We start from the raw sequence: 24375 nt of genomic DNA, 5'->3' as shown, positions 1-24375 counted from the left end.
GTAAATAAGTATAAATAAATCCTGACTTGGAAATATTATTTGATGGAACTTGTATGAAGACACTCTTTTAGGGCAAGAGGAAGATGGATAGACATACAGTATAGCTTATTTAGCATAAGTATTACAACTTATAGAATAAAATTATGTCCAGCTGCCTATGATTAGTCACTGCTGTATATTTTAAATGCTAAAACTCTGACAATTGGATATATTAAATAATTCAGAAAGCAGATAAAAATAAGAAAAAGGCGGTATTATCGCTTGTGGGAATCAGCATTTTGTGGTCAAATCAGTGGTGGGATTCAAAATATTTTACTACTTGTTCTGTGGGCGTGGCTTGGTGGGTGTGGAAGGGGAAGGATACTGTAAAATCTCCATTCCCTCTCCACTCCAGGCGAAGGATACTATAAAATCTCCATTCCCTCTCCACTCCAGGCGAAGGATACTGTAAAATCTCCATTCCTTTCCCACTCCAGGCAAAGGATACTGTAAAATCTCCATTCCCTCCCCACTCCAGGGGAAAGTTACAAAGGATACTGTAAAATCTCCATTCCCTCCCCACTCCAGGGGAAAGTTATGGCAACATCTCCATTTCCTCCCGATCAGCTGGGACTAGGGAGGCAGAGAATAGATGGAGATGGGGCCAGTCAGAGGAGGTATTTACCGGTTCACTGAACTACTCAAAATTTCCGCTACCGGTTCTCCAGGACTGGTCAGAACCTGCTGAATACCACCTCTGGGTCATATCACGTGTTAAGGCCAAGTCTGTTTGCTGCAACCCTTATCATATACAAGAGGTAGGATCTGGATGATTATCATGGGGCAATTCTGTCTTCAAGGCTTTGGATTTGCCCATGAAGTATAAGCTAGGAAATGCTGCTGGGCATATTTTTTATAGTTGCTTCAGCATTGCTCAAGATCCCAGTTTCTCCTTACTGAGGAAAATCAGCTTGCTTAATCTGAAAACCTGCTTAGCCGGGAGACTTTAGACCTGTCTGCTTAACAAGAAAAGCCGCAGTTGTTAGGGCCAGAGGAAGATGCCTATTGAAGTTAACATAGGAAAGTAGCAGTAGTGATAATGGGGGTGGTAAAATAATGTATTGATGCCAAATGATATCAGCCCTGGTTCTAGAAAAAAAATAGTAAGAAATGTATGTAAGAAAAAGAAAGATATCCTTATGTGTATAATTAACTTTCAATGCATATAATAATATAAGGTACTATAATTTGAAATAATTTGTTAACCCCTGCCTGTTAGGTCAGCATTGTACCTCATTATTGCAGATAAGGGTTTAGGCCAAGAGATGTTATAAAGCTGCCTTGAATTTCAGTTAGGATGAGGTTACTTTTTTAAAGTGTTTATTCATAATTTGTGATTCTTGAAAGAGCATACGGATTGGCAAAGATAGCATGGATAAGAACATAAATGTCAGATATAAGGCACAATTATGTCATATGTCATGACACCTTCCCTAAATTATGTCGTTTGTGTGGTGATGTCATATCACTAGTGACGTTATGTAACCTTTCCTCTGCCTGCTTTTCCTGCTATCTCAGGTCATTGTAATTTGCCTCCTACGATTTGATAGCCTATTAGTGACCTTGACTATCACTAAGTGTTGTATCTTTTTATTCTTGATGAATGTATTTTATTCTCCTTATGTACACTGAGAGCATATGCACCAAAGACAAATTCCTTGTGTCTCCAATCACACTTGGCCAATAAATAATTATGTTCTATTCTCTACTCAGTCTCCCTGAAGATGGGGGTGGGGAAGGAGTAAAGTAATAGGAAAGGAAATGTATACAATAATACAATAATACTAATACAATAGTAGAGTTGGAAGGGACCTTGGAGGCCTTCTAGTCCAACCCCCTGCTTAGGCAGGAAACCCTATACTGTTTCAGACAGATGGCTATCCAACATCTTCTTAAAGACTTCCAGTGTTGGGGCATTCACAACTTCTGGAGGCAAGCTGTTCCACTGATTAATTGCTCTAACTGTCAGGAAATTTCTCCTCAGTTCTATGTTGCTTCTCTCCTTGATTAGTTTCCACCCATTGCTTCTTGTTCTACCCTCAGGTGCCTTGGAGAATAGTTTGACTCTCTCTTCTTTGTGGCAACCCCTGAGATATTGGAACAATTCTATCATGTCTCCCCTAGTCCTTCTTTTTCTTATAGCTAGGGTATAGCTAGGGAAAAGTTAAGCAGCCTCTCCTGTTTGCTGATTCTCCCTCACAGATGCCCCTTTACTGCTATCCATTAGAATGATAAAGTAGTCACAAAAGATTTTCTAGTGCTATGATTGGAATTATATGGCCAGTGCATATAATTGGCTTGGAGTTAAAAAACAAACAAACAGGTCTTTAAGGCTTTGCAGAAAGACAGCAGGTTGGGGGCAAGTCTCAACTCTATGGAATGATATTCCAGAGTGTGAATGCCTCAACTGAAATGGATCTCCTTCTGGGTCCCATGATGTTACTCCTTAATGGGCAGGACCCAGAGCATTCCTTTCCTCTTGGATCCGACACGACAGGTAAATATAACCGAGGAAAGACAGTGCTGCAAGAGACCATGAAGAAATCATGAAGGGCCTTAAAAGGTAAAGGACAGCCAGAACATTGAATTAAACCCAGAAGCATAGTGGCAACCAAACTGCCCTGCAGAGCAGGGACATCACACACACCGAATGGTAACCACCCATAGCTTCCAGCATCGCAGTGAAAAGATTAGAGCATGTACGGAGTGTACCTAACTCAAGTTTTGATTCCCTGCTGAGCTGAGCTGCATTGTAACCTAATGTGCCAACTGCAAAGATAAAGCCTCCAGGCCAATTGCCAAGCTTAGCTACGTAGCCTTCCTAAAGCAACTTGGTGTACATGAAAAATGGGAATTCTGCCTGTTTGCTGTAATATAAAGTGAGACAGCATCCCCTAACAAAGCTCTGGGCTATATGAAAATGTATTCCTTTCCCCTTCTAAGCTCTTTTGTTTTCAGAGCGCTGAGAAAAATCACGAAGTTTGCATGATATGAAATTATGTTTCTAATACTATGATAAGCTGTGCAAGCTGTGTAAACTATAAGAAGTTTGAGAAAAAGTTTTTGGGAGCAGCAGCAGCAGCAGCTTCTGCTTTTGCTTTCTGTCTCTCTCTGCCTGCTCTATTTAAAGTGGGAGATGAAAAAGGTTGCCCAGTTTTGCTTTCTGATCAGAAAAATAAAACTGATTATCAGTTGCCTCGTGTTCAGAGTTTCATTGGATTTATCAGATTCTGAGCTGCACTCAAAAACCTTACGGCAGCATTTCAGACTACTGTGGAATATTCCGCTACATAAAACAAACATAAAATCTCTGGCCTCAAACCCTAGATTACATCATTGTTTTCTGGTCTGTTGCTGTGTTTTGCTGTTTTAGTGAGAGGATTGGTTTTTTTATGTATAGGAGCAATACAATACAATACAATACAATACAATAGTAGAGTTGGAAGGGACCTTGGAGGTCTTCTAGTCCAACCCCCTGCCTAGGCAGGAAACCCTATACCGTTCCAGACAAATGGCTATCCAACATCTTCTTAAAGACTTCCAGTGTTGGGGCATTCACAACTTCTGGAGGCAAGCTGTTCCACTGATTAATTGTTCTAACTGTCAGGAAGTTTCTCCTCAGTTCTAAATTGCTTCTCTCCTTGATTAGTTTCCACCCATTGCTTCTTGTTGCAGTGGGATGTCTACATTTCTCTGCAAATTCAGGTGCTACAGAACCAGATCAGTCATTCCAATAGCAGGCATAAGGCCTTCCTAGTCTTCCAGTTGATGAATCAGAATTTTCTGTTAAATTCTCAGTTTCTCGGCTCTTAATGCTCAATGGCTGCAGTTAATCTTTAAAATAGAAATCTTAGGGTTTGAAGGCAGAAGTGGCCTTTCTGTTCAAGAGCCACAAAATCAACTTCCGTGCTTGTTTTCTCAAATCCTGTGCAATCTGGCTCCAGCATTCAAACCCTATCTGAAGCTACCAGCTGTGACTGGTGGTATGTGTACCATGGAGGGACTCATAAATCATGCCCATGGGATACTAGGTAAGTCACTAAAACTTCATCTCTACCGTGGATAGGTATCTAGGCATTTCATAAATGAGTAACTGAAAAAGTCAGATTTTTAAAATCTCCATTGAATCCTTTGATAGGCAGATGAACAAAGTTAAGATTGGGCGGTTGTAAAAGCCGTGCTTTGGAAGGGAGTATGCAATTATGTCTTTGTAATAGAACCTTTTCTTCCAGGGTTTTGCATCATAAGCCAGCGTCTCCTAGCAACCAATCCAGGAAGGATGGCCAATTTAACTGCGGAGGGTGTTGAAGCTGTCCTTCAGCTGCAGGTAAAAAAAGATGGGAGGAAAAGTTTAAGGTGATCGTGGTAGAGGGGAAGGGAGAGCCCCAGAAAATATTGGTGAAATATAATAACATAGTCTGCCAAGTTTCATTCCCATGGAAACCAGAAAGACCTTTAAATAAGGCCTCAGAAGCCTTCCTGCTTTCTTCCTGGAGAAATCTTGGAGGCTTGCATTTGTAAACTTTCCGTTTTTCTTCACTGTTTTGTTTTTTACTTTATTCTGACCAAGGAAACATGGTTTTTAAAAAATGCTGTTGCACAGTGTCTTTTGATTTTAAAAGTACTAGGAAATGCACTGATTAAAGTAGCTTAAAGACGGCCTCAGTCAGATTCTGACTGTGCAATTGAATGTTGCAATTTGCTCTGAGGCTGACATTTTAAATTCAGAGAGGGGCTTTTCACACTGGATTTTTATGTGTTTATATATGAGAAGTTGAACTTGATGGCAGAAGTTTTTTTCTTTAAGAACAATGAAATTAATTACTGGATCCTTGGATTGTTTTGATATTTCATTTTCTAACCCAGTGATGACAAACCCTTTTGGGCTCTCTCTCTCTCTCTCTCTCTCTCTCTCTCTCTCTCTCTCTCTCTCTCTCTCTCTCTCTCTCTCTCTCTCTCTCTCTCTCTCTCTCTCTCTCTCTCTCTCTCTCTCACACACACACACACACACACACACACACACACACACACACGCACCCACACACCCCTAGGCCAGGAGTGGGCTTCAAAAATTTTAGCAAGGGGTTCTCTGCCTGGTTGCTGGGTGGGTGTGGCCATGGTGGGCGTGGCTTAGTTGGCCTCCTACCCCACAGCAAGGGGGGGGGCGTTTTTGCCCTTCCCAAGCTCTAGAGGTGTTTCTCAAGCCTCCGGGAGGGTGAAAAAATGAGAAAATGAAAACAGCCTCCACAGACTCCAGAGGCCCACACTTCCGGTAGGTCCGTGTTTCACCCTCCCTTAGCCTCCGCACATGCCTTGCACTTACCCGCATCCAAAACGGGCTGCCTGGGGATTCCTGGGAGGGGTGGGGTGGGGTGGATGGGACCAGCCAGGAATGGGATTTTGGGGTTCTCCGAACTGCACAGAATCTTAGCTAGAGATTCTCCCGAACCCCTACAAACCCCCAGCAGCCCATCCTGATCTAGGCTACCCCGAGCAGTGCTACTCAATGGCAGCACTGAGGACTTTCTCCTAGCACTGAGGAAGTAGAGTGCAAGGGCCCCGCAGCCCACTGCTCCCTAGGATCCACCATGCACCACTTACCTTCAGGTGGTTTCTATATATATATACACACACACACATACACATATATATACATATACATACATACATACATACATATATATGTGTGTGTGTGTGTGTGTGTGTATTTGTGTTACAACCCCTGGTATGCCTAAATATGGGAGGAAGGTCACTACTCCCTCATTTCTGTCCTTCGGCTTATCACAGAAGACCATGCAGGCAGAAAACCATATTTTTATTTTTAATGTTGCCTTTTTATATTTGTGTTGTATTTGTACTGATAAATAAATAAAGGGAGACTAGTATAGATCTATTTCGAGCTAATTAGCTCTCATGAGCTAGCCATACCCTTACTGGGATTTGAACCTGGGCTGTATTATTCTTAGGCAGAAGTCTTAGCCACTAAGCCACAGGCTCGCCTCCTTATCAGTTGAGCCAGGGAAATAGGTATGTATTTGTGTTACAACCCCTGGTATGCCTAAATATGGGAGGAAGGACAGAAATGAGGGAGTAGTGACCTTCCTCCCATATTTAGGCATACCAGGGGTTGTCGCACAAATACATACCTATATATATGTACACACAAACATAAAACAAACAGACATAAACACACACAAAATAAAAGTCCTTCTCCAATTACTTACAGTGTGTCGATTGGTTACAAAACTTCTGTGCTTTCTCACAATAGTTTTCACTTGCAATTTACATAAAGACTCATATCATCATTCTAATATTGTTCTGTCCCAAGCCTCTACAATATGTATGGACTTAGACTTGGCTGTCTGCCACAACTAAGGAGGGAGATAAGCAACCCCTTGGCTGGGAGCCCAGAAAGCTATCTCTATGAAGCTTGAACTCACGAAATTCTCCCAATCTTTCTCTACGGCTGGATCAGTAAATTTTTGTTTCCTGCAAAATTCCCCTCCCGTCGCCACACCTATAAGCTCTCCGGGAGGGGCCAATCAGTAGCCACCTGTTCCTATTTCCATCTGTGACCCTTTTTCCAAAGCTGTTCCCTCCTCCTCGCAGCCCTACGCATACGTACATCAGGGACAGCCTCCCTCTGTTCTTCCTCACTGCTCCCTGACTCAGATGCCACCTGGTGGCCAATAGGCCTCTCTAGTCCCTGCTCTGACTCTGAACACCCCCCAGAGTCTTCCTCAGCTTCCAGGGTAGTCCCATAGTGTTCATCGCTGTCAGATTCCACCAACAGCTCAGCTGGCCACTATTGGGCCACAACAAATATATATGTATGCAATTGTTATGGATATTAAACATTCATTTCACTATAGCTATTATTACATCCTTTATATGTAAAATATTCTAAATTTAAGATAAATTTATAAATATAAATAATATAAATATAAATTTATATTATGGCATTTACATTATGGCATTTACATCATCCTGAAATCATCCAATAGTATTACATCTTTATATATTAGCTTTTGAACATCCTCTCCATGGTCCTCACTTACAATTTATATAAAATTCCATATTATCAATCTAGTGTATATATGTGTATTATTACCATTATTAATCATTTATTTAACTATAACTATTATTACTTTATTGTATACATATTGTTCTGCATTTAACTAAGTTTAATTTAATTTTTATTATAACATTTCATTTCATCATCCTGTATCCTTCCAGTAGTAGTGCAGTCCTATATCTCTTGCCATTTGTGGTATTTGTATTCTAATTGTTTTCTTGATAAGTCTTGTGTGAACTTCTCTTGGCGCCTTGTTGTTCCTTGCATATCTTGTAAAGACTCAAAACCCTCCATTTGTTCCTTCCATCTGCTTGCCTTTAGTTATCACCAGTGCTTCTGCCAGAAGTTCTCTCATTGTTTCTGCCAAATTATTTTAATAGGATTTTGTTCTCTTTCCCATCTACAACATTGTTTAATTAGTCTCAGCTTCCGAGGCTCAGGAAATACCATTTCTTGCTTATTTCGAAGTCCTATTCAGATGCATTTCTTATTTGCTTCTCTCAGCTGGCATCCTTTTGCAAAGGATGAGAGGAGATATCTGGGGTGATTTAGCTATTGTTGCATTGAAGTTTCCACCATTTCTGATCATGGGGAATTGGAACCTAACTTCTAGGTTATACCGTAAATAACTAGTTCCTATTTCTGCTGTAAAGCATAATACCTTGCTTTTACTTTTTCTTTCTCTGCTTGGACTTCTCTTAAAGTGTGGGTTTTCCCCCAAAACCCTCACTTTGTGTAAATTTGTATTGTGGGATATCATACTTATAGCTGGATGTGAATTTTAAAAAAATCTTCAGTTTTGAAATCTGTTCTGCCATCTACTGCATCAAATGGAGTAGATGAAGTATCCACATATTGACAGTTGTTTAAAATTGCTCAAGTCATCTTTAATTCCTCTTAATATAGGGAGTCCTTGACTTACAACAGTTCATTTAGTGACCATTTGAAGTTATAACAATACTGAAAAACTTGACAGGACAGTTGTCCAGATTATGACAGTTAAAGCATTCCCCCGTGGTCACTTGATCAAAATTCAGACACTTGGTAACTGATTCATATTTATGACAGTTTCAGTGTCTCAGGGTCGTGTGATCACTTTTTGCACCCTTCTGACATGCATAGTCAATGGGGAAGCCTGGTTCACTTAACAAGCATGTTAATAGTTTAACAACAGCAGTGTTTCACTTAACTTTGACAAAAATGTCATAAAATTGGAAAAATTCACTTAACAATTTTCTTGCTTAGCAACAGAAATTTTGGACTGAATTGTAGTCGGAAGTTGGACTACCTGTATAGGAGATGTGCAATTTATATTTTCATCTAATATAGGGACCATATAAATGCTTAATTTTCATAGGATTGTGTTCATTATAATTTACTATTTGTATTGAAGAAAGTTTAGTTTGTATACACATATGCACATATTCAGAGAAATATTGGAAACTTTGAAAATAACATAAAATCCCCTCCAAAAATATTGTAGTACCAGTTCAACAATCATAGTGAATGCATTTCCCTATTACTTAAATGAAAGGGAAACCAGTATATGTAAAATGCATCAAGTTCTATTTGGTTTTATACAATACAATACAATACAATACAATACAATACAATACAATACAATACAATAGCCAATCAGTAGCCATCTGTTCCTATTTTCTTCTGTGCCCCTTTTTCCAAAGCTGTTCCCTCCTCCTCGCAGCCCTACACATACATACATCAGGGACAGCCTCCCTCTGTTCTTCCTCACTGCTCCCTGACTCAGACGCCACCTGGTGGCCAATAGGCCTCTCTAGTCCCTGCTCTGACTCTGAACACCCCCCAGAGTCTTCCTCAGCTTCCAGGGTAGTCCCATAGTGTTCATCGCTGTCAGATTCCACCAACAGCTCAGCTGGCCGCTATTGGGCCACAACAAATATATATGTATGCAATTGTTATGGATATTAAACATTCATTTGTTCCTTCCATCCGCTTGCCTTTAGTTATCACCAGTGCTTCTGCCAGAAGTTCTCTCATTGTTTCTACCAAATTTTCTCTCTTCTTCCATGTTTTGAAGAAAGGGTTCAAGTTCGTTAATCTGTCCTTTCAACATTCCACTCCTGTCGTTTCCAACCACGCTCAATTTGCTGTCAATATCAACAATTTTCTTATAACTTTGCTCATATTTTTCTTCATTTTTTTGAACTCTATCCTCAAATTTCATCATCATTTTATAAATATTCTCAACTATTCCCGCTATTTTTCTCTTTTTTTCTATCTTCTCCATCCTCTTTTCAATGTTTTTTGTACTTATTTGTACTTTTTGAACTTCAAACATAATCATTTGCAATGTTAATTCTTTTTTTTCTTCATGTTGTGCCATTCTTCCAGGTTCTTCCACTGCCACTAAAACAAGGAACATCCAGTTTAAAATGATAGAATAATGTAATAAATAACAGATAAAATCTATATTAAAATCACAATTTGGCATCCATTCTGTCAGTTATACATGGCCTAACTATACTATACTATAATATCAATCCTTAAACTGTGAGGCCCTTAGTCATTAAGTACTAAAATGCAAAAGAGTAGTAATGCAAAAGGATTTGCTACATTAGTTGTGTAAAATAGCTATGGAGGATTAATCACCTGTTTCCGATGAATTCCCAGTGGATTATAGGCAGTATTTTCAAATTTGATTATTTATTTATAAATTGCACTAATCCATAATGTGTTTTTTTAAATACTGTGTTATATTATCCCAGCAATTGTGTTTTGCAAAACATGGTTTATGGTGGATTATAGTGTTTAAACCAGGTCTCTACAGTTTGTTCAGAAAATTCTATCTGAACAATGTTTTAGTGTGATGTGTGAAACCAACCACAGAATTGGAATTTTATACCTGGCAGAAATCTTAAACGTTAATCTAGTTCACCCCTATGATTAATGTGAATCTACAATTCTGAATGCAACTTCCACATCTCTTAAACCTTTTTCAGGCTGAATTCTTCTACAAAGTGCAGTATGTTGCCAGATGAAAACATCCCAATGTCACCTTCATTTTAGGAGTTCTATAGCAGAAAAAAATCCCAGGTATATTCTTTTCTCACTAGACTGGTTCAGAGCTGAAAACAAAACTCAATTGGGTGACAGAGTTCTTTTTATGAAGCTTTATTCCTTTCAATGTCTTTTGAGAAAACATATTTGGCCAAAATCGTACGTTGTCTCAACAAAACCCAGGTGTTGTGTTGATATAATAGTATTCTAGAATTTGCAGCCTCCCTTTTTTGTAATTAGAGATTGACACTTTTTTAAAGTCTAGATCTGATAGCCTTGAGTATCATAAAAATTTTAAAATGGGGTGCTGAGTAATTGGTGGGATAGCCCAGGCCAGGTTAGAATATTTATACTATATAAGAGATGTGGTGGCGCAGTGGTTAGAATACAGTATTGCACATTACTTCTGCTGATTGCCGGCTGACTGCAATTTGGCAGATCGAATCTCACTAGCTCAAGGTTGACTCAGCCTTCCAGCCTTCCAAGGTCAGTAAAATGGGGACCACAATTGTTGGGGGAAATATGCTGACTCTGTAAACTGCTTCGAGAGGGCTGTAAAGCACTGTGAAGTGGTATATAAGTCTAAGTGCTATTGCTATTTATTTATTTGTAAAATTTATAAATAAGGCAGGAAGGATTCTGATAGTGGACTTACCACAGTGTGGGCTTAGGTTAGCTTTATGTGTTTATGCAGCAGAGGTATTACAGTTGTGTCTGGAGGAGTACAACCCATTCAGAACTAAATGGAACTACTAAGTAGAACTACTCTTAGTTCTACCACCACACTGGTAGAACTAAGAGTAGGCACTAAGTTGTGTCAGGTTGAGTATAAACTTATTCCTCTTTTTTAAGAGCCTCCAGCCTTTAGAAAAAGCCTTGACAGTGTCAATTGGTTGAAGAAGAAATATACAACTGTTGATACCTGACCCTACGATGAAGAATGATCTCACCTACATAAAGTGGCTTTATGTAGATATTAAATGGAAGGGATTAGACCATTGTCCCTTTGGACCTCATAAGTCATGGGCCTAGGCTTAATTCCCTCCCTTGCCAACACTGATGACCCAGCAGTTCAGCAAGCAGTCCAGTAGATAGTCCTGCAGGCAAACCTGGTAGCTGGCCAATAGAACATCTTTCAAAATAAACTGACCAGGTAGGACCTTAACTGTAAATGTCTAAGTCCAGTGCTTAGACTATAAGGAGCAAGCCCTCACTCTTCCATCAAATCCCATCTTCATTGCAGCACTACCATACGGCTTCTCTTGGTGAAACTTAGATCCTTTACAGTCACCAATTGTCCTGCTGCAATAACTCCAGGCAGTTCACTCCGATCTTCAAAATGGGGACTTTCACATGGACCTTTTCTCATGCTGTGTCAGAGTGAGGGTGTCCATCAGGGAATATTTTTCAAGTCAAGGATTTGTACTACAAGCTGACTACAGTCTCCTATGTCTTGTCACAGTACATTCTCTTACATTGGCCCTGCATCGAACATCAGCTTGTGACCAGAGTACAATGCATTTCAATTTCAAAACCACCTTCAAATTTTCATACAGCTATTGTAATAAAACTCATCACCCACTGACTAAAGGAACATGAGTACATATCACCATCATCTATGCCACCAATAACAAACCCTTCTTGAGGGTTTTAAAAAAATTATTTTTAAAAAGCTCTACAGAATCACAGAAAAGTTGAGTTTTAAGAATGCTTTACCTGATACCATGTTGAAAACTGAAATTTATATTCTTACATTTTGAAGGCATCTCTTGTCCCTGAGCTAAGGTTATATGGAAACCATAACCATATGGCTTAGACAGAAAACCATGATTGGTTTAATGCAATACCTGAACTCAACTAGATTTAAGCTTAGTTTTATGCAGGATGGGGGACCCTATTACAGTATTGTCTCTTCAGAAACAAACTATACCTGCAAAATAATAATAATAATAATAATAATAATAATAATAATAATAATAATAATAATAATAATAATAATAATGGGCTACCTCACTATTTGAAAATTCTAAATGTACCTGACTTGAACATTCTGACTCTACAAAAAACCACCCTACTTGGAACAATTTATATCCTCTGACGTTACCTTAACAGTTCCTAGGTCCTTGGTTAGGACTCGAGCTGTTAGGCTACCAACCAGCCCCAAAGGCTGTGAATCTCAACAAAGATTAACATAATAATAATAATAATAATAATAATAATAATAATAATAATAATAATAACAACAACAACAACAACAACAATAATAATAATAATAATTTCACTGCGTTAATTGGTTTGCCAACTTGTGCTTATAGTCTGAGTTATACAGTAGACTGAACTATTTCTTATCTGACAATGATTAATGCGCATGTCACATAATACATCACACATTCTTTACTTTCCTTCTGATCTTCTGTTCGCCTGCCAAGAGGACGCAGGCACATAAATCTGCCAAAATGTAGTTAATTGAGTTAGCAAGATTCGTATTTTATTTTATTTTATATTAAAGTGTTTTTTTTTATTAGAATATGCTCCGGGTTAGTCGGAAATATGCTACTAGGAGAGCCAATGGTCCACGCCTCATTAATTCAGGGTGGAACTTCCCCTGACAAATAATAATAATAATAATAATAATAATAATAATAATAATAATAATAATAATAATAATAATAATAATACAGCATCAGTGGCTATTGCTTCTGGTAGTTATGGTGTCAGAGTTTGTTGCAGAAATCAAATCCAGAAAGCACACAGGTATCTGATTCAGTAGGATTCATTAACTTCTCTTTATATACAATATAACACATAAGTAAATATACAATACCAACAGGTGGGTCTTCCAATGGGGTAGAGAGGAGTGATTGTAAGTAGTTTCAGTTCAGAGTTCAGAGCTTAATATAGACAAGACCAGAGCCAGACTTCTTATTTAAGTTTCTGTTTCCAAATAAGCCTCATTGGCTGACCTGTTACCATGCTTATTGATTGGCTGATCTTGTTACCATGTCTCTGCCAGTTCATGAATATTCTGACATATAGGGCATTCCTAAAAATTGATTTAGCACATTTTATAACATCACTGGTTTGATAATACAAAAACTCTCTTCACTGCTAATATATTTGTACAGCAAGGACTGATTGAAATGGAAGATGCTGTAAGTCAGGGGTGTCAAACTCACATCATCATAGCAGCATCATGTGACATATCAGGACTTCCCCCCTTCATTAAACAGGACATGGGAATGGCCAGCGTGTGATGCATCCGGCCCATGGGCCAGGAGTTTGACAGCCTTGCTGTAAGTCATCAGAGTGGAAATAGCCACATAGGAGCGGTTGCATTTGTAAGCTTCCCAGAGTAAAGTTGGCTTCTGTGTGGAGCAGAAGGCTGGACAAATTGGTCTGTCATTTTTAAAATTCTTCTATGATATGAAGCAGTGCCACAAACTAACAGCTTTTCTTGTTTGGTGCTTTTTTCAGCAGAAGCCTGGTCGCCTGTTTCTAAGAGATTTGCTGGGGTGGAAGGAGTTTGATGAAATTCAGGAAGTACGACAGAGTATCAAACTTGATGCCCATTACTATAGCCTGGTGTTTGCTGCTAACAAAGGTTTACCCTGGCAAGTTGTAGCAGAAGTGGGAAAATTGACAGGGGAGCTATTGGAGGAAACCCAAGGTAAGCCAAGATTGCAGTTGTTAAAGAAAAAGTACACCAACACAAGGGGGAAGACCCAGAAGTTTTCTAAGGAAAGCAGCCTGGGTTCTTTCAATGCAATCCTTGAAGCCCCGTATCCATATGGGAATGCCGTAGAGAGTTTGGGCCAGCGTTTTGGCTTTGTAAATATGTAGGGCAGAAGGAATGAACTGGCCACCTTGGGTATAAAAGAATCTTAAAATCTGCTGGTGACTACAGGAGGCCGAGTTCAGCACCTGGGTTCAATGTCTAGTCCAGGCACCGGTGTTCTGAAATTGAATACCTAGATACTTAAAATGGAAGACCTGCTTAACAGCATTGCCACTGATATCCCAGTTATACAATTTCCGGGCTCTAGTAAACACTAGTACTTTTGATTTATCATAGTTAATAGCCAAATGGTTTTCAGCACAGTAAGACCCAAATGCAGAAAGTAATCTTTTCAGTCCTGGCCTTGACAATGAAAGGAGAACCGCATCGTCAGCGTAAAGAAGAAGTGGGATCTTTGTAGTTGTCAGCTTCGGGGCATGGGACTCAATATGTCCGATGTAACCAGCCAGGTCAGATAAAAATATATTAAATAGAAGAGGAGCCAGAACACATCCCTGCCTTACTCCATTCTTAATCGGGATAGGATTAGAAAGTTCTCCCTGCAGACCACATCTGACCTGGCTGGAGGTCTGATTGTACAAGGACCTAATTAAGAACAGCAAACGTCTGTCAATAGAACTTTTGAGCAGTTTTGACCACAACAAATCCCTAGGGACTGAGTCGAATGCTGACTTTAGGTCGATGAAAGCAGTGAAGAGTTTGCCACCTGGTATAGTGGTATATTTGTCGACCAGGTGCGCTAGGGCAAAGCAGTGATCTAGTGTGGCACAGCCCGCTTTAAACCCAATTTGTTCAGCACCAATGATATTGGATTCCTCAACCCAAGTGAGGAGTCTGCGATGGAGGTATTTGGTATACAGTTTCCCAATAATGGAGAGCAGGCTTATGGGGCGATAGTCAGCTGGGTTGTTTCTATTTCCTCATTTAAAAACTGGCACAATAATTGCTAAGCTCCAGGAGGAAGGTACTCTGCCAGAGGAATTAATGTATGTAAAGAGTCTTGCCAAAAGAGGAATCCACCATTCAGGGTTGGATTTTAGCAGATCAGGGGGAATAGCATCAGGGCCAGGAGCTTTGCCTGACTTAAGTTCGGAGATAAACTCGGTGATCTCAGCATGGGTCACAGGTTGCCAGTCAGAGGCTACAGGAGACAGCTGTGGGTCAGGCACGGTTGAACTTGCTGACGCCTGGTAAATTGCCAAGAAATAGTTTTCCCAGTCTCTGTTAGAGATGCAGCATAGAGGGAGTTCCCGATGGCCCGGCAAAGAGCTGGCAGCAATTTGCCAAAATAATCGGGTGTCCTTCTGCTGGATAGAGAGAAGTAAATCCCACTTCTTACTGTGTTCTTGTGTTCTGCGATGCATGCATTTATTCCACTGTTTGTTTGTCCTATGTATGTTGCAGGGCAGATTTTGCATGGTATTTCATAGACTCCTTGGTTTTCTAGCTGGATTTTGTCTTTGGGGTTTCTTAAAATGTTGGCTATTTTTTGGTCAGTGTTGAAGGCTGTCTTGATATTGTGTTTGTGTTGAATTTTGCTGATTTTATCTGTGGTGCCTTTGATGTAAGGGAGGAGGGCGATGCCATTGTCCTGTTCTGTGTCTTGGTTTTTGGGCAAAGTCTCCCTTTGGATTAGCTTGCTAATTGTTTTTCTTTGGAATCCGTTGGAGATTAATATGTTTGTGAGAGTGTGTAATTCAGTTTTCAGGTGGTCTTTGTCGGCTAGGCGTTTGGTTCTCGGGGTGAGGGTCTTGGCTACAGAGTTGATCTGTGCAGGGTGGTGATGGGATTGTGCATTTAAGTAGCGGTTTGTGTGTGTGTTTTTCTGGTAGATGGTATGTCCTAGAGAACCATTGGGTTTTTTGTAGATTAGGACGTCCAGAAAGGGAAGTTGGTTGTTTGCTTCTATTTCCATGGTAAATTGTATTTTGGGGTGTAGGCTGTTGAGATGTGTGAGGAAGTTGTCTAGTTTTTCTTTCCCATGTGGCCAAATCACGAAAGTGTCATCAACATATCTAAGCCAGAGTTTGTGTTTGTGTTCAGATTTATCTAAGGCGTTAGTTTCAAAATGTTCCATGTATACGTTTGCAATGACGGGTGAGAGGGGTGATCCCATATGTGCTCCTTCTATCTGTTTGTATCTTTGTCCATTATGGATGAAGTATGTGTTGGTTAGGCAGTGGTTGGTCAGGTCCAGGATGTGTTTAGGGGGTGTTAACATATTAAGCAGAGTTGATTGATTGATTGATTGATTGATTGATTGATTAACTAACTCATTATGTAGCATCAGATTAGGGTCAGATGATAGTGACCACATAGACCCGTGATGGCAAACCTATGGCACGCGTGCCACAGGCGGCACGCAGAGCCATTTCTGAGGGCACGCGAGGCATTGCCCTGTCAGCTCCAGTGCGCATGCGCCCTGTCACGATGTTAAAAGGTTTGCTAGGCCTGAACTGCCTAAACTGACACTCAAGAGTTAAACTAAGAAAGCTTTATTGCGCAGGTCATAAAACAAAAAATTCTTATCTGAAAGTGATTTATTGCGCATGCGTTTACACATTCCAGAACTAAAATTCCTTTCTTCTTTGTTTGGCTGCCAGCTTGGCAGACGTAGCTTTAATTATCAAAATGTAACCAATTAGTTATTTTCTGTTTCATTTACTTTTTATTTTATTATTAAAGTTTGTTTATTAATTAGAATATACTTGTCAAAGACTTTTATTTTATTTTTTAATATCTCAAAAGATATGCGGAAGGGAATCAGCCACGGTCCATTGATCTCAGATTTCCCCAGGGCATTTTTCCCCTGACACGCCCGCTGGCCAGCTGATTTTCGATAGTTTTTTTTTAAATCTCCGGAGGATTCCCTGAAGCCTCCAAAGGGCGAAAAACAGCCCAATGCAAACCAGAAATGAGGAGAGAGCTGCTGGAACGGGGGAAAGACAAGCGGCAAGAGGCTTCTTTCACTCGTGCTGGCTGCTCTGTTCCCCCCTCCCTCCCATGCTACTAAAGGATCCTGCCCGATCGCTGAAATCCACAGGGAAATGAGGAGAGTTGCCAGCAGGGGGGAGGGGGAGAAGACAAGCGGCAAGGAAAGAGGCTTCTTTCACTCATGCTGGCTGCTCTGTTCCCCCCTCCTCCCCTGCTACTAAAAAGGATCCTGCCCGATGGCTGGAATCCAAAGGGAAATGAGCTGCCAGCACAGGGGAAAGACAAGCGGCAAGGAAAGAAGAAAAGAGGCTTCTTTCACTCGTGCTGGCTGCTCTGTTCCCTCCTCCCCCCCTGCTACTGAAAAGGATCCTGCCTGATCGCTTGAATCCACAGGGAAATGAGGAGAGTTGCCAGCAGGGGAGAGGGGGAGAAGACAATCGGCAAGGAAAGAGGCTTCTTTCACTCGTGCTAGCTGCTCTGTTCCCCCCTCCTCCCCTGCTACTAAAAAGGATCCTGCCCGATGGCTGGAATCCAAAGGGAAATGAGCTGCCAGCACAGGGGAAAGACAAGCGGCAAGGAAAGAAGAAAAGAGGCTTCTTTCACTCGTGCTGGCTGCTCTGTTCCCTCCTCCCCCCCTGCTACTGAAAAGGATCCTGCCTGATCGCTTGAATCCACAGGGAAATGAGGAGAGTTGCCAGCAGGGGAGAGGGGGAGAAGACAATCGGCAAGGAAAGAGGCTTCTTTCACTCGTGCTAGCTGCTCTGTTCCCCCCTCCTCCCCTGCTACTAAAAAGGATCCTGCCCGATGGCTGGAATCCAAAGGGAAATGAGCTGCCAGCACAGGGGAAAGACAAGCGGCAAGGAAAGAAGAAAAGAGGCTTCTTTCACTCGTGCTGGCTGCTCTGTTCCCCCCTCCCCCCATGCTACTAAAAAGGATCCTGCCCGATCGCTGGAATCCAAAGGGAAATGAGCTGCCAGCACAGGGGAAAGACAAGCGGCAAGGAAAGAAGAAAAGAGGCTTCTTTCACTCGTGCTGGCTGCTCTGTTCCCCCCTCCCCCCTGCTACTAAAAAGGATCCTGCCCGATCGCTGGAATCCAAAGGGAAGTGAGCTACCAGCAGGGGGGAAAGACAAGCGGCAAGGAAAGAAGAAAAGAGGCTTCTTTCACTCAACGTGGCTGCTCTGTTGCCCTTTTCTCCATTTCAGTGATATGGCATCGAGGTTGCCCCACCCACCATCGCCCAGGTCCTCGCTTCTCCCAAACATTTCTTTGCCTACCTGATTTCCAGCTCCATCGCATTTCTTGCCATCGTGTGCAGAGAAACAAGGTTTGTGGGACTAAAACAAAACTTCAATCAATTACAACTTGGGGGGGGGGGAGATCTTGCAAAGTTGGAATTGATTGATTGAAAGGAGTTTTTTTTAGTCCCACAAACGTCGTTTTCCTGTCCAAAGCGGCAAGAAACACGATGGAAAAATGCTACGGAGGGGAAATTAAGTAGGCAAAGAAATGCTTGGGAGAAGCGAGGACCTGGGCGATGGGGGGGTGGGGCAGGCTCCATGGAGTGGTGCTGAAATGGAGAAAAGGGCAACAGAGCAGCCACCTTGAGGGAAAAAAGCTGCTTTTTCTTCTTTCCTTGTTGCTTGTCTTTCCCTCATGCAGATTGCTCTCTTCCTCATTTCCCTTTGGATTGCAGGGACCAGGCAGGATCCTCTGTGCTAGCACGGGGGAGGGGGGGGGAACAGAGCAGCCACCTTGAGGGGAAAAAGCTGCTTTTTCTTCTTTTCTTGCTGCTTTTCTTTCCCCTGTGCCAGCAGCTCCCTTCCTCATTTGTCTATTGACTGTAGTGCCCAAGATCCTCTTTAATAGAAGGGGAGAATTTAGCAACTGGACTCACACCTGCCATTGTAAAAAGGGCCCAATCTTTACACAGGAGAATGATAAGGGAAGGTTTTTTGACACAGGAGCACACTTGAGCATCCCCCCACCCCCACCCCAATCTCTGCCCGTTAGTGGCAGAGCAACTACTCCCCTCACTGGGTGTTATCCAAGGGGAAGCAGCCAGAGCAGGGAGTGGCGAGGAAGCCTTGTGCAAAAATGCACGGTTCACACAGGTGAGGGGGGACATTAAGTTATGTGGGTGGGCACTCGAGTTCGTGTGATAGTGCGCACGTATGTGCTTTTGGCACCCGAGGCGAAAAAGGTTCGCCATCACTGACATAGACAGACCTTCTCCAGAATTAATTTGTTCCCAATTTGGTTCCACAAGTCTCCCAATGTATACCCTTGGCCATTTGTCCATCAACCTTGCTTCTGTTTCTGCTTCTGCTTCTGCTTCTTTTGCTCTTCTCATTTTTTTCAGTTTCCCTAGTATTATGGATTTCTTCAAAAGTCCAACTGTCACTTCAATAGAATGTCATAGGAGAAACTACCGCCTGTATGAATCTAATGCTTGTAGCTATATAAATTACTCAGCATCTAAATATTTCTTCCAAGGATTTCATGGCTACTCTACTAAGTGCTAGTCTGCAGTGGTTTTGGTTTTTTTTGCTAGTTTCATTACTATTGATAGTAGAACCTAAAAAGCAGAAGCTAGCTACCACTTCGATATTTTCATTTTCAGTTATAAGGAAGGTTGCTCTATCTGTTTTCATTAGCGTTGTTTTCTTTATATTTAATCTGGGTCCCATTTTTCATAATGTTCCTTGACTTTCATTACTTTATTTATTTTAATAATTTAATAATTATTTACATTATTTTCTTTTACTTTATGTCACTAGTTTTAAAAATATTTTTTAAAAAACACATTTTTTAAAAAAAGGATTGATCTGTCTCCCCAAGGAAGGGTTGAACCCTCTAGCCACGCTATTTCTTTTAAATTCTCATTATCTTAATTATATGGGTGATTTTATTTATTCTATGTTCTTGCTGTAGTTGAGTGGCATTTTTTGTTATATTTATTTTATGCATGTCAGATTCTTTTTTGGAAATACTATGAAATTCTTTTCTTGTCTGCATCTAGATAGTTACTGCCCCACAGTTATTTAGAAAACAGATCATGCTTTCTACTATCCTGCTGAATACCTTATAGAATCACTAGCAAGTTATTTTGATATACAGACGATCTTCAACTTACAACAGTTTATTTAGTGACTGTTCAAAGTTACAACGGCGTGGAAAAATGTAACATGACCATTTTTCACAGATATGACCTTTGCAGCCATCCCCATGAGCATGGGATCAAAATTCAGGTGCTTGGCAATTGGTTCATATTTGTGACCATTGCTGTGTCCCAAAGTCATGTGATCACCTTCTCTCAAGCAAAATCAAGGGGAAGCCAGGTTCATTTAACAACTAGGTTACTAGCTAATCAACTGCAGTGATTCACTTAACAACTGGGGCAAGAAAAGTTGTCAAATGGGTCAAAATTCACATAACAAATATTTCACTTAACAACAGAAATTTTGAGCTCGTGTGGTTGTAAGCTGAGGATGACCTGCATTTAAGTTGCTTTAAATTATTTGTTGTAGAATTTCTATTTAATTATTAGGAAGGTTTAGATTTTATCCAATTGTGAAACTGATCAACCTGTTTTTATTTGCTGCTATCGGTGAGCTTTTGTTAAACATTGATGATACTGCATTTGTTGTAGCCTTTCCTAAGGTAAATTACTGTGAGAAGAAATGTGTAGATAATCAGGATGACTGGCCAGACTTTATTATTTATTTATGTCTATATTTTCTGTAGCTATGAATAGTTTCTTTGAATTATTATCTATTGAAATGAAATTCTCAGTACACTGCTTAATTTCAATTATATAGTTTTCACTTGGCAGTAATAATTTATTTGTTGTATAACTGTCCTCATCTATTTTATGTTTGCTAGCGCTATATACTAGTAGTCTATTATTTAATATTTATGGTATTTCACTTAATTTTGATAAGGCTATTCTCTCAGTGTAAATTTCTTTTGACCCACAGTCCTTAGGGACTCTTCTTACATGTTCTCATGATCGCATTCTTAACTTAATTTGGGTTAGGGATTTATTAGCCCACATTTCATGATTCATTTAAAGAAACCAAATGTGACCAATTCATTGTATACTTTCCTTTTCAAGGTATGCATCTTTCTTCTCTAACTTATCAACATGTTTTGATTACACTTATCCAGGTTGCTTAGTCTAATTGACCCATTTGAATCATGTTTTTTGTGAGTCATTCTACTGATTCAGCACTGTGTCAGGTTGGTCATGATTTGCTAGTAGTTAAGGCAAACTATTAGTCACTGGTGCTGCTGGATTAACCTCTAACATTTAATATTGTATTTAGAATAGAATAGAATAGAATAGAATAGAATAGAATAGAATAACAGAGTTGAAAGGGATCTTGGAGGTCTGCTAGTCCAACCCCCTGCTCAGGTTTCATCTGGATCACCTTTTTTTCTTGTCCCATTTCTTTTATTTCTCAAGAATGTCTGCTGTCAGTGTAAAATTTGGAAGTTTTTATTAAAGAGAGACACTATAAAGATTTTCATCAATAAATTCATAAGAAATTTGCCACTTTCATCTACTGAGTATATAAAGAATTAAACCATTTCTTATCACTGACATAGTCAAGTAGTTAGTTCCTAGCTCCTATATCTTGTTTGGACTATTAGTAGTTTGTTAGCAGTCCTTCCTGGCTGTACTCTCTGCCCTTTTTTAGAGATCCAGAATAGTGCAATTTGTGTGGCCCTTGACCTTTCCCAATGTATTCCTCTTCCTTTCTCTGCCAATCTTTGCACTGGCTGGGTCTTTGGAAGTCTTGCCAAGACTTACCATTTGCTGGTGCCAACTTTTGGAACTGGGCATACAGAAAGACCACTTACCTGAACTGTTCATTTGTAAATTATGTTCCTGTAGGCTTAGTTCTATTCTGTAAACAAGATTTCTACATATCACAATGGTTACCTCATGTTTTCAAGGTATATTTGGAGTGCTCATTTCCCAATATTTGGAAAGGTTTTTAATATTCTTCTTCGTTCACGATCTTTATGAAGTTAGAATGTTTTTTGACATCAGTTTAAATTATGGTAGTGTGGTTGTACGCTATGTTGTGATTTTTACTGTCATTTATTTATGGCGTATCTATTTAAAAAACTTACATAGAATCTTTTTATCCATTTAGGGTAATATAGTGCACCCATTTAAACACTGTCATTCTGGATAACGTATAAGCAGTAATAAGCAAGTAAATAAATAGGTTGTCAGGTCTGGAAGCCATCTTTTGCATTGGGCCTTCAGGCCTGCCACATTAAACACTGTGGGAAAAGGGGAGGGGGGTGATATGGAGTATGGGAAATATATAGTCATAATAACATTCCTTTCTCAGAGAGTCAAGGACATTTTCCCCTGCACCTGGAGGGGTATGGTTGGGAGGCATCTCCAGTTGGGACGGTGCCTGATTGGGACATGTGATGGACATGTGAGTGCTGCGTAGGGGGCTTGGACTTTCATGTGAGTGGGGAAAACCTGGAAGCTTTCAGATTTGGGTTTTCCCAAATGTGCCAATATGACATCTCTAATAAAAAGGAACTTTGAGGAAATTCAAGCCTCAGAGTCTTCTTTTTTTAAAATAATTGTTTTATTTTTTATTTTCAAAACAAACACAACACATCCTTCTTTACATACTGTAGAAAGTGCTTTCGTGCATCTCTTCCACAGTCAACAAACATTACTTCATATTAACTCAAGTATTTTAAACTCAGATATTTACACATGTTACCATCATCATACCTCCATTTTCATTTGACTATAATTGTTTAAACGTCCTTCATCATAAAATATACCAAGATTTAATACATAACCACATACTGGCATTTCATTTACGATTTCTAAAATCTTCCAATAACACTGGATCCTTAGAATCCTATTCTAGAATAGAATCCTATTCTAGCTAAACATCCATAATATTTAATAACAAAGTTTTCTAATCCTTCTTTCCAAATCAATGTTTACCCTGTTTACACTGTTTATGTTGTACCCATACCTGTATATACGTTGTTATCATTATCCCTCCTTTATTTAACTATATCCTCAGAGTCTTCTTTCGTTGGGGATGTTACTTGGAACCCTGGCATAAGTAAATAAATATTACCAGCAAAAACATGTTAGTTTCTAAAACTCTCAGCACATACACACACACCCAAAAAGCAACAAACAGCTTTACTGGAGTCCAACTTTGCCTTGACACAATGCTTATGGGAAGAGCCAGGACCCAGTTCTTCAAGGCTTTGGGGATAGGGGAGAAGAGTGTTCTGTAGAGGCAGAGCAGTGGAAGCTACCAAGACATGCTGACATGATGGCAACATTAAAGGAAGGGATAGGGAGTATGCCCATCCTATCTGACCGGGTGGAACGGTATTAACTATAAATACATACCAAATAAAAATACTATCGACCTTGGCACTACGAAGGCAGCAATCTTAAAGAAGAGACATTGTATCCCCCATTTACAAAGTAGGCTGAACCGATGTAGTGATCTGGGTCACAGTTAGGTGACCCTGACTCCACCCTATCCCATAATGATATCTCAATTGTCATGTGGGTCAATCTTACACAAGCCCAAACTCAAAGTACCTTGATTCCCAGTGACCTATTTTGGGAGGCAGAGATATTGTGGTTGTCGATTTTTGAATAAATAAATAAATACCAAATTTGTCTATGTAGGCATTTTATATCGGGTGACTTAGCTTGTTTATGTGAGTCGTTTAGTTCAAGGTGTCTTTGCTGTCCCTTCAGTTTGTGCCTCAAATCCCTTTGTACCTTTCCCATTTGAGGTGTTTCTTGTTTGGACGCCATCTATAGCCACAGCAGCTTACTTAGTGACTTTCAGCTCAACCTACCTCACAGGGTTGTTGTGAAAAAATATAGGAAGTTAAAGCAATATGTACGTGCCTTACATTCCTGAACAAAGATGGAATAAAGGTGTGTGTGTGTGTGTGTGTGTGTGTGTGTGTGTGTCCAGAGAAAGGACTTATAAAGCAGTAATAATACCCAGGCTTTTCTTCATGTACCTTAAAGTCGTTGCTTCTATTAACAGTGACTTGATGTGTCAATTCCTTGCTGCTGGGTGAGCATCAAGTGAGGAATTATGAGACACCCTGAGAAACTATTATGGTATGTCGAAAATGAAGGTCATGTAATCACAACAGCAGTCTAAAGCAGCCACAACTTCCCCAAATGTCATTCCCACGAGAGTCATCAGTCCTGGATTTTTGACTCATTAAATACATACATTAGCCCAGGGGTGTCAAACTCAAGGCCCAGGGGCTGGAATTGGCCCTCAGGGTGCTTAGATCTGATCCATGGGGTCGCTCTAGAAAGCCAAGGCCCAGCCCGCGGTGACTCTGCCAGAGAAAATGGAACTCGGGAGGGCTGCATGTGGCCCTCCCAGGCTCCATTTTCAGCTGCGACAGCCTCCTGCCACCCTCTGCCAGTAAAAATGAAGCTCAGAGAG

The 24375-nt window shown here is 40.3% G+C and overlaps 1 protein-coding gene across 1 annotated transcript in view; it reads left to right on the top strand.

Annotated features, from left to right (window-relative positions):
* Positions 1 to 4318: 4318 nt before the first annotated feature.
* Positions 4319 to 24375, top strand: part of LOC309386759 (uncharacterized protein C8orf74 homolog) — a gene marked incomplete at its 5' end in the record, with an annotated part of 39644 nt that continues 19587 nt past the window's right edge. The window contains 2 exons of the mRNA XM_081942506.1: positions 4319 to 4366; positions 13625 to 13817. Coding sequence (XP_081798632.1) covers positions 4319 to 4366; positions 13625 to 13817 — 241 coding nt within the window. The remainder of the gene's footprint in view (positions 4367 to 13624; positions 13818 to 24375) is intronic.

Source organism: Natrix helvetica, assembly GCF_964273705.1.
Source record: "Natrix helvetica genome assembly, chromosome: 2".
Taxonomy (NCBI): domain Eukaryota; kingdom Metazoa; phylum Chordata; class Lepidosauria; order Squamata; family Natricidae; genus Natrix; species Natrix helvetica.
The sequence above is the reverse complement of the archived record's forward strand: the minus strand, read 5'-3'. Positions and strand labels throughout refer to the sequence as shown.